This window comes from Penicillium digitatum, chromosome 3, assembly GCF_016767815.1.
Source record: "Penicillium digitatum chromosome 3, complete sequence".
NCBI classification, from domain to species: Eukaryota; Fungi; Ascomycota; class Eurotiomycetes; order Eurotiales; family Aspergillaceae; genus Penicillium; species Penicillium digitatum.
The window spans coordinates 2751909-2764171 of record NC_089386.1 but is presented as its reverse complement, the minus strand read 5'-3'; the positions used below and the strand labels follow the sequence as shown (position 1 = coordinate 2764171).

Here is a 12263-nt window from a genome sequence, read left to right as displayed (position 1 = left end):
TAGTATTTCTATCATGTGCACGGTATCCTCTTTCCGTACCTCTTGTAACAGATTTTGTCGCGAGTGAGGGGCCGCTAGAGATATGCCTTGCATGCAAACGAAAGTAGTCACCATGCGTGCCAAAGAAGGCTTGAGTTGTGGGTGCCATGGAGAATGAAAAGAAATAATCCCCGCGAGGCTTGAGTGTTGATGTTGCAACGTTTTAGTGCCTGTCAATGCGCGTAGATTTCTATCGTTTTAGGCTTGCACATTCTATAGAGACACGACTGTAGCGCCCAAGGTTGTCTAGTTGGTAGATCGCTAGAGGAATATGTCTATTTCTCACGCCTTCCTAGCCCACCGTGCGGGTTACAATCCCAGGGACTGCAAGTCGTTGCCAAAGTAAAAAACTAGGAATTACATCGAGTACTATTTGAGGTGTAACAAGGTTCAAGCCCAGGGCCAAGAATAATCCGCGGATTTTTTTTCCTACTGTGGAGTCGAACTCCGGCTATTATTGAAGTGCGCAATGAGTATCGCGTAGGAGGTGCCAGTAGACGAAGTCGGACGTCGACAGGGGACCATGGGCTACCGTTTGACGGGTCATGTGTCTGGCTATCCACCGAAGGGCTTCGGATCAGATAAAAAGCGCCACGGTACGCTAAAAGAACCCAGACTAGCAGGCCAATCTAATCAGATGATCAGAGAAATGATCAGTTTCCAAACATTTCGGAACGTTTCCAGGAAAAATGGAACCTGAGAAGCAACTGACTCCGCCTAGGCACGCAGTTATATCCACCCAGCAACGTGGATTATGCTTGGCCTGTTTTCCCAAAGGGAGAAATGTTCCAGGGAGATCACTCTAAGTACTATTGCCGTCCTATTCAAAACGGCGTGGATTGATATCTTCAGCCATGCGTGACCAGGGGTGTTTCTCGGATGCTACGCAAAAACGGTGAAGGCGCACCTGAAAAAAAAAGTATCAGATCTTTCGTCCCTGGTTCCACGTGCCAAGGTTAGAATGGATGGGTTTTAGTCATACGTGGATATTGTTTAGATAATACCGGGCTTTGTAAAGTATCAAAGGGGCAAGTCGTAAATAGGCATTAATGTATGTGTGTGTTGCTCAAGTTCCATAGCATTTGCTTTAAGCACAAGGAGACAGTGTTTGTTTTATTCATACTTGGATACACATTTTGCTTCCATAAATTACTAGCGGTATGTATCTGTAACTTATCAAAAGTACCAAATGACCTTGTTACACACAATACAGCTATTCTTCCGGTAAACAAAAACAAAGGCTAAGCGAGCTGCAGGTCGCTGAAAACTCGGCGTGGGCTCCTGCAATTCTTGGCGTACAATGTCGTGAGTGGGACAAAAATCCATTGCTTCCGGAAGGTGGATACTTGGCATATGATAATCAAGCTAGCTGTCCAACCATGCACCCTTGCACTGCTAACATGATTGATGTGTCTTGGAAGTTGTTGTCGAGAAGGCTCTAAGGATTACAATAATAGAAACAGTGGTTCGGATATTCATAAAATTCTGCATTCAGATCGTCATGTGAATAGTATTAAATAAGTTACAAAAAGCAAAGCCGGTCAATAACTGCACTGGGGTAGCTTGTCATATTTTGGATACAAAAGGAAATGTATCATTCTCAGTGTCGTTGGAAATTATCTCTAAAGGCAAAAGCAAACACCTCAGAAGACGGTACCTTTGACCTGAGCAACCTTCTTCAGGTCGATGTCTCGGATCATGAGGGACCAGAAGATGCACAGACCCATGATACCGGTACCAACAGCGAGCATTCTTGTCTGAGAATAGGCACAAGCTTCCTGAATAGCCAGTCTCGCGGCGGATCCAATGGGATAAGAGGTCTGCTGGGCAAGATCTTCGTAAATTGAATCAAGGTCTCTCATTGCAGATTCTGGAAGCCTCGTCTCAAGGGCTTTGTAGAATGTGTTGGTCCAGATTGCAGCGCAAATGGTAGAACCGGCAGCGTTGCCGACAGTACCCATGACGTTCAGCAGAGCAAGGACAGTTGCGACATGTTGATGGTCGGCGGCAGCCAATATAGCAAGCTGCTCAACAATGATGAAGACAGATCCACCAATGGAGATGAAAATCTGGCACATGACAAGATAACCAATAGATTGGTTGGGGCGGCGGAAGTGAATCATCAATCCCTGAGCAAATATGTACAGTGGGACTGCACTGCAATGTAAAGAGTCCATTTGAAGCGACCAGTCCTGCGAAACCAACTCCGAGCAAAAGGAATCCGGAGACCACGTCGAAAGTGTTGCTGACGTAACCGGCCTCGGAAATGCTGAGGTCGTTGACTACTTGCAAAAAGGAGGTATAGTAGTTGTTCCAGCAGTAGTAAGAGAGCTGGTATGTCGCGTCGAGCAAGCATGCACCAATGATTGTTCGATCATTTAACAGGCTGAAGTTGAACATTGGCGTCGGAGCAAAGCGGAGCTCCCAAACAAGGAAGACGCCAAGCATAAAAAATCCGAGCACGATCATAGCAATGATGTAACCTGATGCCCAGCCGTCAGGAGCGCAAGTAGAAATGCTGAATGGAAGGAGGAAGATTTTCAGGCCGATAGAGAACACAATAACACCAAACACTATGCAAGTTAGTATTTTGCAAGGATCATTTCGAAAACGTTATAACTCACAATCGAACTCCTTGGTATAGTGCCAAACACTTTGGAGGAAAGTCCGGCCGCTAGGCTCCTTGACTATAAGACCGTTATGCTTGGCCTTCTTAAGGTTGCTCTTCAAGATGAAGTAAAGAGGGGAGGCAACAATGGGGAAGATGATGGAGAATGCACCAAAGGCCCATCGCCAGCTAATGTCTTCGTAGAAGCCCTCTGCAGCCTTCGGGCCAGCGAAGGGCTTAGGTGCATCGCATTGACGAAGTACAAAAACCAGATGCTATTGGAGATTTGTATTGGCGAAAAACCTGGTTTTCATGGGTCAATCTCCCATCGAGGTGAAACGAAAAGAGCTTACTTTGCAAATACCGCAATCAGCATGGTCCTCGTCCAGCTCAAAGTCACAGCCTCGACATTCTTGACACCCTGCTGTAAATCCTCAGTGAGAACTTCTGGGTTTTCCTTGTTGGGAATAGCAACGGTCTCATTGGAAATTTGGCTCTTTTGTTCGCCATTGGCGACAGCATGGACGTGAGTAATAGACTCTTGTGTCGATGATCGTCGGAAGGCAGATCTGAGCCTGGATACACCCATTTCGTTGATCTGGAGATCTGGAAATATAGACAGTCGGTTGGACGGACTCGTAAAAGACACAAAGCTCAAGGGAGATCATTGCCCTTATAGCAAATATAATCTCCTGCTACCAGTGCTCCAGATCTAGCGCTCTAAAAAAACACTGAACTCGGTAGTTTGATACAATCATGGAAGACTAATGTACGACACGCCATAAGAAATGAATCAGTTGGAAATGTCTTGGCATTCTCTTAGTATTCATTTGCAAGACACTCCAGCATGTATTCGATCATGTTTTTCTTCTCTCTGGGGCCTCTTAGCGCAGGCCCTGTGTGGTTAGCTCACTCAGAGTTTTGACCGGAATGGGACGCCCCTAAAATCTAGTCAGTTTGTATGGATGACGGGTTTCGCATACGAGATTGATGCCGCGAAGGCAATGTTGACCGAGGATAGGACCGCCTGAAGCTCAAAACAGCCCAGCCTGTAGAGGCTTCCCGTTCAGGGAAAAAACATGTGAGACGATCTTGGCATGCTTGGCATTTGAATTGTTCCGCCGCGACATGAGCCGGAAAAAAGATAAGAAAAACATCTCTATTTTAATGAATTAGATTGGCTCAATGTGACTGGTCGTCGGGGGCCCTAAAAGCTGCGAAACGCACGAGCCCGTTGTACTCTGACTACTGGTCTGTAACATATTTGGTATAATACGGATTTCGACGAAACATGTATAATAAGATTTCTAAGATTGCTTGGAATAATTATCAGTAAATTAGTGGTAATCTTTACAAGGTATGAACATACATATCTTCGGTTATTCCCTGCATATTGAAGTGCCTATGTAGATGCACAAAATGCTTACCAAATCGAATGCATTGTGTCTACCCAAGAAATATTAATTACGTCGCGTTACAGTTAATCAGATAAGTACAGGGCCCCACTTTTAACCATGGCACCGCCATCTAAGAGTGGAAACTAGATGCGCCACCGAATCTTGTTGTGGAATACTACGTGTTGTGAGTGGATTTTTTTTCTCACAATTTCGAATTCTTCCAGCTTGGTGACCGCTTCTCCACAAACGCCTGGATGCCTTCGGCAAAGTTCGGACCCCCAACCAACCGAGGATACCACTGATCCGCCAGATCTGATACAGTTTCCTCCACACTGCCAGCTTCCCAGCTCATCCGAACACCCAGACGGCCAACAATAAGGGAATCGGGGCTGTTTTTGCACATGACCTCGGCAACTTCGACTGCTGCTCGGACAACATCGGCCGGTGAATCCACCACTTGACTAATGAGACCCCATTCATGTAGTGTGGTGGCGCTCACGTTCCTGCCAGTAAGCACGAGATCCATGGTGCGTTGCAGCCCAATTGTGCGGGTCAATCGCGGTAAACATCCAGCAACTGGCACAATCCCTCGCTTCACTTCCGGAAGGGAGAAAATGGCTGAGGACGATGCTAAGATAAGATCGCAATTTGCCACCATCTCGAAGCCTCCACCCATACAAATGCCGTTTACAGCGGCTATGATCGGTTTCTTGCCGGTCCGACGAGGCAATCCCGCTAGGCCCGGTGCGGACATGTCATTGACAACACCATTTTTGTTCATAGAGTTCCATTCTGCTCAAATAAGAGTCAATCTTTGTTTTTGACCTTTTGGGTAAAAGGATAGAAGAAACTCACCTCCTAGATCAGCCCCTGTACAGAAGGCTCGGCCGACACCGGTGATTATAGCAACCCACAAGTTTTCATCTTCATCAAACAGCTCCCAGATCTTGGCAATATCTCGACTTGTAGTTTTGTCGATGCAATTTAGCTTTTCCGGTCTATTGATTGTGACCTGAACAACTTGCTCATGCGGGAAAGAGATATAAAAATTCTCATGATGTAAGGGTCCTGACCGTAAAGACATGATGAACTGTGAAGCAGAATATGCACAGTATTGTAACTAATTCACTTAAAGGCTTCGACATTATATTTTATCTTGGGCCTGGCCACGGATTATGTACTGTTATTCATAGGGTAAGTTTGCGCGCAGAAAGCTTCCGCGGAACCTCGGAATTTGACTGAGAACGATGTCGGTATTATTGTCCATACAACATACAGCATTGTACACACAACGTTGTAAATGTTTGTATTAAAAAACCGACCCATAGGACGAACTCAGAAACAAAAATTTCACTTTAGGACATATTGCAAACGAGAAACGATCCGACCTCGGTTCCTCTGTCCTTGATAGATCTTCCTTAGCCTTTTGAGAATCTCATCAACTTATAATCTGATTGCGCAGGGCGGGGAGCTGACTTTTTTTTCCTTGCCCTGAAACTCCAGTTGCTTCAAGATTCTTGATCTTACCTTGATGTTCGAGATAACTATGACAAATGGCTTCAAAATCACACCATTATCCTTTGGTCAAGCTACCACACCCTTATCTGACCGCATATCGTGTGAATACCGCCGCTGGATCGACGCCGGCGAAGCGCAACTTGACACTCGATGGGCAGCCCGCAAAGAGCCGGCCTTTGCCTGAACAGCTACACTCAGATTCGCTTTCTTGGCATGACTTGACTTCCATTCCCAAAGCCGAGCAGCCACCTATCTCAGATAACTCTCCCTGGGGTCGCGCGCGTCGCAGTCCCCAGACTGTCTTCCAATGGTCAGGGAATAGCGCTCCTTCTTTGGGCCAAATTTGGAACGTGATTCATGCCATTTACCTTGGCCACCCAACAATTGAGTATTTCAGACTAACTCTGTCCGGCGCAGGGCAGGAAATCATTCACAATGAGCTTCTTACCACCGGATTGGCAATCAACCACCCGAGGAATCTGCGGGATAGAGAAAATACGGCTCTGCAATTCGATGAGTTGCTGATCCTCCGAAGTGCCTTCTGGCAAGGTGCTGCTTCTCCACTGGGCCCTCGTCCCATCTGGGTGGTGGGAGATGGCACAGATGGCTCCATGCGGAAGCCATTGTCTCAGTATTCCATCATGCCGGAGAACTACCAAATGACAAACAAGTTCCCCGAGGAGCTGATTTATACCCGCCACCCGACTCGCCGCCCCAAGCCATCTCCCGGATCCATTGCCTACAGTCGCTACATCCCAGAGATCAACGAGCATTTCTCACTTGAAGTCGTCGACTGGGAAAGTGCGGAGCATGTCCAAATTTTTAACAAATGGCAAAATGATCCACGTGTTGCCGCTGGCTGGAATGAGACTGGTACTATCGAACAACACACCGAATATCTGCGAAAATTGCACTTCGATCCCCACGTGCTGTGCTTGTTCGGACGCTTTGATGATACCCGCTTTTCGTACTATGAGTTATACTGGTCAAAGGTAAAATGCCCAACTCATTTGTTCTCTAGCCTGACATTGACGCTAACACGTTGTCTAAAGGAGGATCACTACGGCGCTCACTATGATGCTGGAGATTATGATCGTGGCCGTCACTCTCTCGTCGGCGATGCCAGCTTCCGAGGTGCACACCGTGTAAATGCCTGGTACTCGAGCTGCATCCACTATGTCTTCTTGGATGATCCCCGGACCGCTAATGCCGTCGGCGAGCCCAAGGCCACCGGAGCGACTATCTTGTCTTACGAGAACGCGCAGGGACTCACAATTGGCAAATACGTCGATCTCGGACATAAGAGATCGGTGCACTCGATTTGCAGTCGTGAAAAGTGGTTCCAATTGTGTCCTCTATTCTGGGATGGGCGCGAGCGACCTTTAGAATCTGCTGATCGGGCCGCGTGGAATGCCAAACTGTAAAATTTTGTGCTGACTTTTTCTTGACTCTGATCGGCAAAACTCAAGATGCACTGTACAAAATTTCATGACATGGTCTTTTTTCATTTGCCATCATTATTCACAGACAGGTGGGGGTAGCTCAAGTTACTCCATTATCCAGCTTCCTTGTTGGGGCAGTTTCTCCAAGCAACGCGATGTTAGCTCCGCTTTGTTCCAATCAATCAGATAATCTTTCAGGTTTTTTTTCTAAAAAGGAATTTGCATTGCACTATGAGATCCACTTGGCCTCGTCGTTTTTACAATGATAATATTGTGTGCACTGCATTTATTCTTTGGAATATTCATGTCGAACATTTAACATGCCAGACATTAACTAACATAGATAGCGTTGCCAAAGACCAAAACAAAACAACATAGTGAATCAATAGGACTCACCTGCTACTATGTACTCTGTACATGGCTCCGAGAGATTTTGGAGACAACTCATTGACGTATCATCTTGTCTCACATATCCACCATAATTTCCGCCTGAAGAAACTTTGGAAGTACCTTGCGAATTTGAAATACACAACGTAATTTTCACGGATGTAAAATACAGTCCCTTGGAAATAACTCGCTCAATACAGCTAGCTGTATTTACCAAGTGATACACGCAAAGACGGTGGCAGGGAACCACGGTACACAGGCTGCATTTTGATCTGATAACCCCGTCTGTATAATTGAAATTCTTCATATCCCCTAGTGGGCTGCATCTTCGGATCCAAATGTCAAAACCGATGTCGGCTGATTGAAAAATTAGATCGGCATGTCAAACATCCGGAAGTCCCCTGCAAATCTCCATCTTCACACTTGGCAAACATCTTTCTTTGGGTATTCGTCGTTACCCAAGCTAAAGTCGCTTCGTTGAATGGATTGCCGCTAAGGAGTGGGTGCAATTTTCATGGTGACGCCACTTTCAAACTAGTAAAGCGATAAATTGAGCGTTTGGGGAACTTGGCTTCTTCAACATTCAGAAACGACTATTCCAGTGTTGCAGGCCATTTTCGCGTCACCATGGGTTTCCGGAACCTTGCAGACTACCCAAGGCTGCTTGTGGCTGCCAATCCCTCACGTCTCGAATTGGGAACTCTCTTTGTTGGCCTGGCGTCTTCAATTGCATCGGGTGTTCCCTTTCCCATTATTGGTATCATATTTGGCCAACTTATCGATGATTTCAACTCAGTGACCTGCGCGGAAACTGCTGGCTCTTCAGGAGGTGACTCTAGCGAACAGTCGGACATCAACAGCAAAATTCTGTTGATCGTGTACTTGGGGATTGCTCAATTTGTTTTAATCTACATTCACCTCCTATGCTGGACGATGACCGGTGCGCGCCTGGCGCAACGACTCCGCGAAAGATACCTCCAGAACCTGCTCCGACAAGAACCCTCTTTCTTTGATAAATTGCCCGCCGGAGAAGTTGCCTCTCGACTTAACACCGATATCCAAACAATACGCTCCGGTACAGCTGAGAAGGTCGGGATCTGTATCTCGAGTTTCTCCTTTTTCGTCACCGCATACGTTGTTGCATTTATCAAAGACTCTATTCTTGCTGCAATGTTGATTTCATTGATCCCCGCATATTTCATCATGTCATTTGTTGGAAGTTATTACATTGAGAAATACACTGGGCGGATGTCGGATTATGCTGCTTCCGCTGCCTCGATTGCTTCCGAAGCGCTCAATAACATTATTGTGGTGCATGCCTTTGGTGCAAATCGTCGTCTGGAGGAGAAGTTCTCTAGGGCGCTAGAGGACTCGGAAACCGAAGGACTGAAAAAGGCCACTGCCACTGGTATTCAAGCCGGTGTCTTGTATTTCGTTGCTTATGGTGCGAACGGCCTTGCATTCTGGCAAGGTAGTAAGCAGATTGCTACAGCAGTGCGTAATAACTCGTCAGGTGCCACTGTTGGATCTGTTTTTACTGTCATCTTTGTCTTGGTTGAAGGTCAGTTTGACTCGTATCTTGCTCTGGAATCTTGCACTAACATCACCGACAGCTACCCTGCTTCTAAGTCAGGTTGCACCTTTCATCCACTTATTTACACAGGCTGTTGCTTGTTACCACAAGCTTCGTGACGATATAGAGCGTGTATCCTTAATTGATGGATACTCTGATGCGGGCGTTCGCCTTACGCAGGCGGATGGGGGATTTGAATTCAAGGACGTCTCCTTCATCTACCCCTCCAGGCCCGAGATCACCGTGCTTAACAAGATCAATCTCTCTATTGCTCCCAAGAAGCACACAGCCATTGTTGGCCTTTCTGGAAGTGGAAAGTCCACTATCGCAGGCTTGGTTATCCGATTGTATGATGCCACTGAAGGCGAGATCACTTTCGATGGCCAGAATATCCGCGACGTCAACACCCGTGACCTAAGAGGGTTCCTCAGTCTTGTGCAGCAGGAACCCTCCCTTCTTGATAGATCTCTTTTGGAGAACATCGCGCACGGCTTGGTGAACTCAAGCAAACCGGCCCATGCCCACCTGAAGACGGCACTCCTCGGAACCGATCTCTCTGATCTGGCCAATGAAGTCAGAGATGGTCAGGATCTTATGACCGCAGCAGGGAGACGGGGCCCAGAAGTTGTTGAGATCGTTCAATTGGCCCGGAAGGCTGCTGCGCTTGCCGATGCGGATGGCTTTATCGAAGCATTGCAGTATGGGTATGCCACAATGGTTGGTTCTAGTGGTCGACTTATCAGTGGTGGTCAAAAGCAACGAGTCTCTCTTGCCCGTGCTCTTGTCAAGGATCCCGCGGTTCTCATTTTAGACGAAGCCACCGCTGCTCTGGATTCCCGCAGCGAGCAGCGTATCCAACGGGCTATTAACAATATTTCAACAGGTCGAACTGTCATCACTATCGCTCACCGTTTGTCAACAATCACAAACGCTGATAAGATTGTCTGTATGCACAAGGGCGATATCTTAGAGGAGGGTACTCATTCGGAGTTGATGGCTGGGAATGGTCCTTACTCGGAGCTGGTCAAATTGCAGACTCTCGGGGCCGCATCCGCATCCGCATCCAGCAAGACTGATACCACTGCCAGCATTGAGAGTATGAGCAAGTCTGATGCTACCTCTATCACCGACTTCGAACACGAGAAGGGAAATCCTTCAAATGACCTTCAGCCAAAAAAGGAAACCCGTGTCGCAGCTACTGAAGCACCAGCCGGTGACTCTGAGGAAGAAGAAGAAGAGGAGGAGGAGCTAGAAACGCCAATCAAATCCGTATGGGCCCTTTGCAAAGGTTATGCACCAGCTCTCAAGCCCCATTTGCTCGTAATTTTTGCTGCTCTTTTCGGTTCCAGCATGGTTGGCGGAGCCTTCTCTGGTGAAGCCGTTATTTTCGGAAACACAGTCGGAAGTTTGAATCCTTGTTTCAGTGCAGACCATATCAGCGAACGGGGTAATTTCTACGGCCTGATGTTCTTCGTTCTTGCAATCATTGAGTTCTTTGCAAATATCGTTAGCTGGGGAGGATTTGGCCTCGTCTCTGAGAAGATCGTCTACAAAGTGCGAGTTTTGTCATTCCGGTCACTGTTCGAACAGGATCTCCAGTGGCATCAGTCTAAAGGCCGATCCCCTGCCCTGCTTCTGTCCTATATCACAAGAGACGGTAATGCCCTTGCTGGTATGAGCGGATCTGTTATCGGGACCCTGTTTTCCATCACCGTTAACCTCATCGCCGCCATTATTTTGACTCACATTATTGCCTGGAGAATTGCCTTGGTCTGCCTGGCCCTTGTTCCCCTTTTGCTTGGAGCTGGTCTCATGGAGCTGATGGTTCTTGGCAAATTCGAGGATCGTCATGAAAACGCCTACACAAAGTCTGTCGACATTGGCGTAGAAGCAGTTACCTCTATCAAGACAATCGCCTCTCTTTCCCTTGAGGAAAACACTCTCAAGACCTATCGACGATCCCTGAAAGGACCTCGTAAGGAGACATTCATGGTTACTGTGCAGGCAAGTTTGTGGCAAGCCATGACCTACTTCTTGGGTAATATGGTGAATGCTCTCGCATACTGGTGGGGTTCCAAGCAAATCATCAACGGAAACTACTCTCAAACCCAGTTCCTGATTGTTGTCTTCTCTCTCCTGGTCAGTGCCCTGCTTTGGAGCCAGATGTTCGCACTCGCACCCGAGCTTTCTGCCGCACGATCGGCAATGTCCAGAATCCTTGGCCTGATCGAGATCGGCAAGGACAAGATGAATTCTCGGCTCAAACCATATAACAACAACGATGTCGAGGCAACTGAAGAGAAACCTACCTACAACTCAGGAAGGTCGGCTTCGAGTGTGCAGCTCCGCGATGTCCACTTCTGTTACCCCGCCCGGCCGGACATGAAGGTGCTGAAGGGTTTGAATGTTGATATTCGCCCCGGCAAGTTTTGTGCCCTGGTTGGACCCAGTGGTGCCGGTAAATCGACCATCATATCTTTGGTCGAACGCCTGTACACGCCCGAATCTGGTTCAATTGTGATCGACGGCGTCGACGTGACCAAAACCTCAGACGTCTCCTTCCGTGACTGGATTTCCCTGGTTCCCCAAGATAGTGTCCTCTTCGAGGGAAGCATCGAGTTCAATGTTGGTCTCGGTGCCCGGCCTGGCCACAATGTGACTCTGGAAGAAATTCAAGAGGCTTGCAAGCTCGCCAACATCCACGATGTCATCACTTCGTTGCCGGATGGCTATCAGACCCTCTGTGGACCAAGTGGTAACCAGTTCTCTGGAGGCCAGAAGCAGAGATTGTCTATTGCTCGGGCTCTTGTTCGAAAACCTAAGCTTCTGATTCTTGATGAATCGACTAGTGCCCTAGATGCTGAGTCTGAGAAGCTCTTGCAGGATGGTCTGGAAAAGGCCGCACGAGGAATCACTGTCATTGCTATTGCTCACCGTCTTCACACTATCCGGAAGGCCGATGTCATTTTCTTGATTGATGGTGGTGTATGCACTGATTCTGGATCCCATGATGAATTGCTTGAGCGGTCCGACAGCTACCGGGCAAATGTCATGCACCAAACTGTGGCGACTTGAAAAGATTATAGATCCGGTTTAAATTTTCAGTACTTGTTTAATAGATGTCCTAATTTTTTACGATTTACCAGTATTCAAAAATGATTTGTTGCTAGCAGAAATGGCTGGTATCTTTTCGCATTCAAATGAAAAGCATTAAAGACAAGAGATGAAGTCCTTAATCCAAGAGTTGAGTATCTCGAAGTCCTTTGGATCTGTAAAATAGACACACTTTGAAATGTGAC

The 12263-nt window shown here is 47.2% G+C and overlaps 4 protein-coding genes across 4 annotated transcripts; 2 read left to right on the top strand and 2 right to left on the bottom strand.

Moving 5' to 3' along the window:
• Positions 1-1682: 1682 nt before the first annotated feature.
• Positions 1683-3236, bottom strand: Pdw03_8531 (MFS siderophore iron transporter, putative; the record flags this gene model as incomplete). Its single annotated transcript, XM_014678180.1, has 4 exons — positions 1683-2168; positions 2245-2612; positions 2664-2922; positions 3012-3236. The coding sequence occupies 4 exons, from the start codon at positions 3234-3236 to the stop codon at positions 1683-1685; spliced, it is 1338 nt and encodes a 445-aa protein (XP_014533666.1).
• A 1010-nt stretch (positions 3237-4246) lies between these two features.
• Positions 4247-5128, bottom strand: Pdw03_8530 (Enoyl-CoA hydratase/isomerase family protein; the record flags this gene model as incomplete). Its single annotated transcript, XM_014678179.1, has 2 exons — positions 4247-4836; positions 4900-5128. 2 exons carry the CDS (start codon positions 5126-5128, stop codon positions 4247-4249), a joined length of 819 nt encoding a protein of 272 aa, XP_014533665.1.
• A 469-nt stretch (positions 5129-5597) lies between these two features.
• Positions 5598-6986, top strand: Pdw03_8529 (Acetyltransferase SidF; the record flags this gene model as incomplete). The annotated part of the gene is made up of 2 exons (XM_066101994.1): positions 5598-6554; positions 6615-6986. 2 exons carry the CDS (start codon positions 5598-5600, stop codon positions 6984-6986), a joined length of 1329 nt encoding a protein of 442 aa, XP_065957077.1.
• Positions 6987-8018: 1032 nt separating this feature from the next.
• On the top strand, positions 8019-12039 carry Pdw03_8528 (ABC multidrug transporter SitT; the record flags this gene model as incomplete). Its single annotated transcript, XM_014678177.1, has 2 exons — positions 8019-8952; positions 9005-12039. 2 exons carry the CDS (start codon positions 8019-8021, stop codon positions 12037-12039), a joined length of 3969 nt encoding a protein of 1322 aa, XP_014533663.1.
• Between the last annotated feature and the right edge of the window lie 224 nt (positions 12040-12263).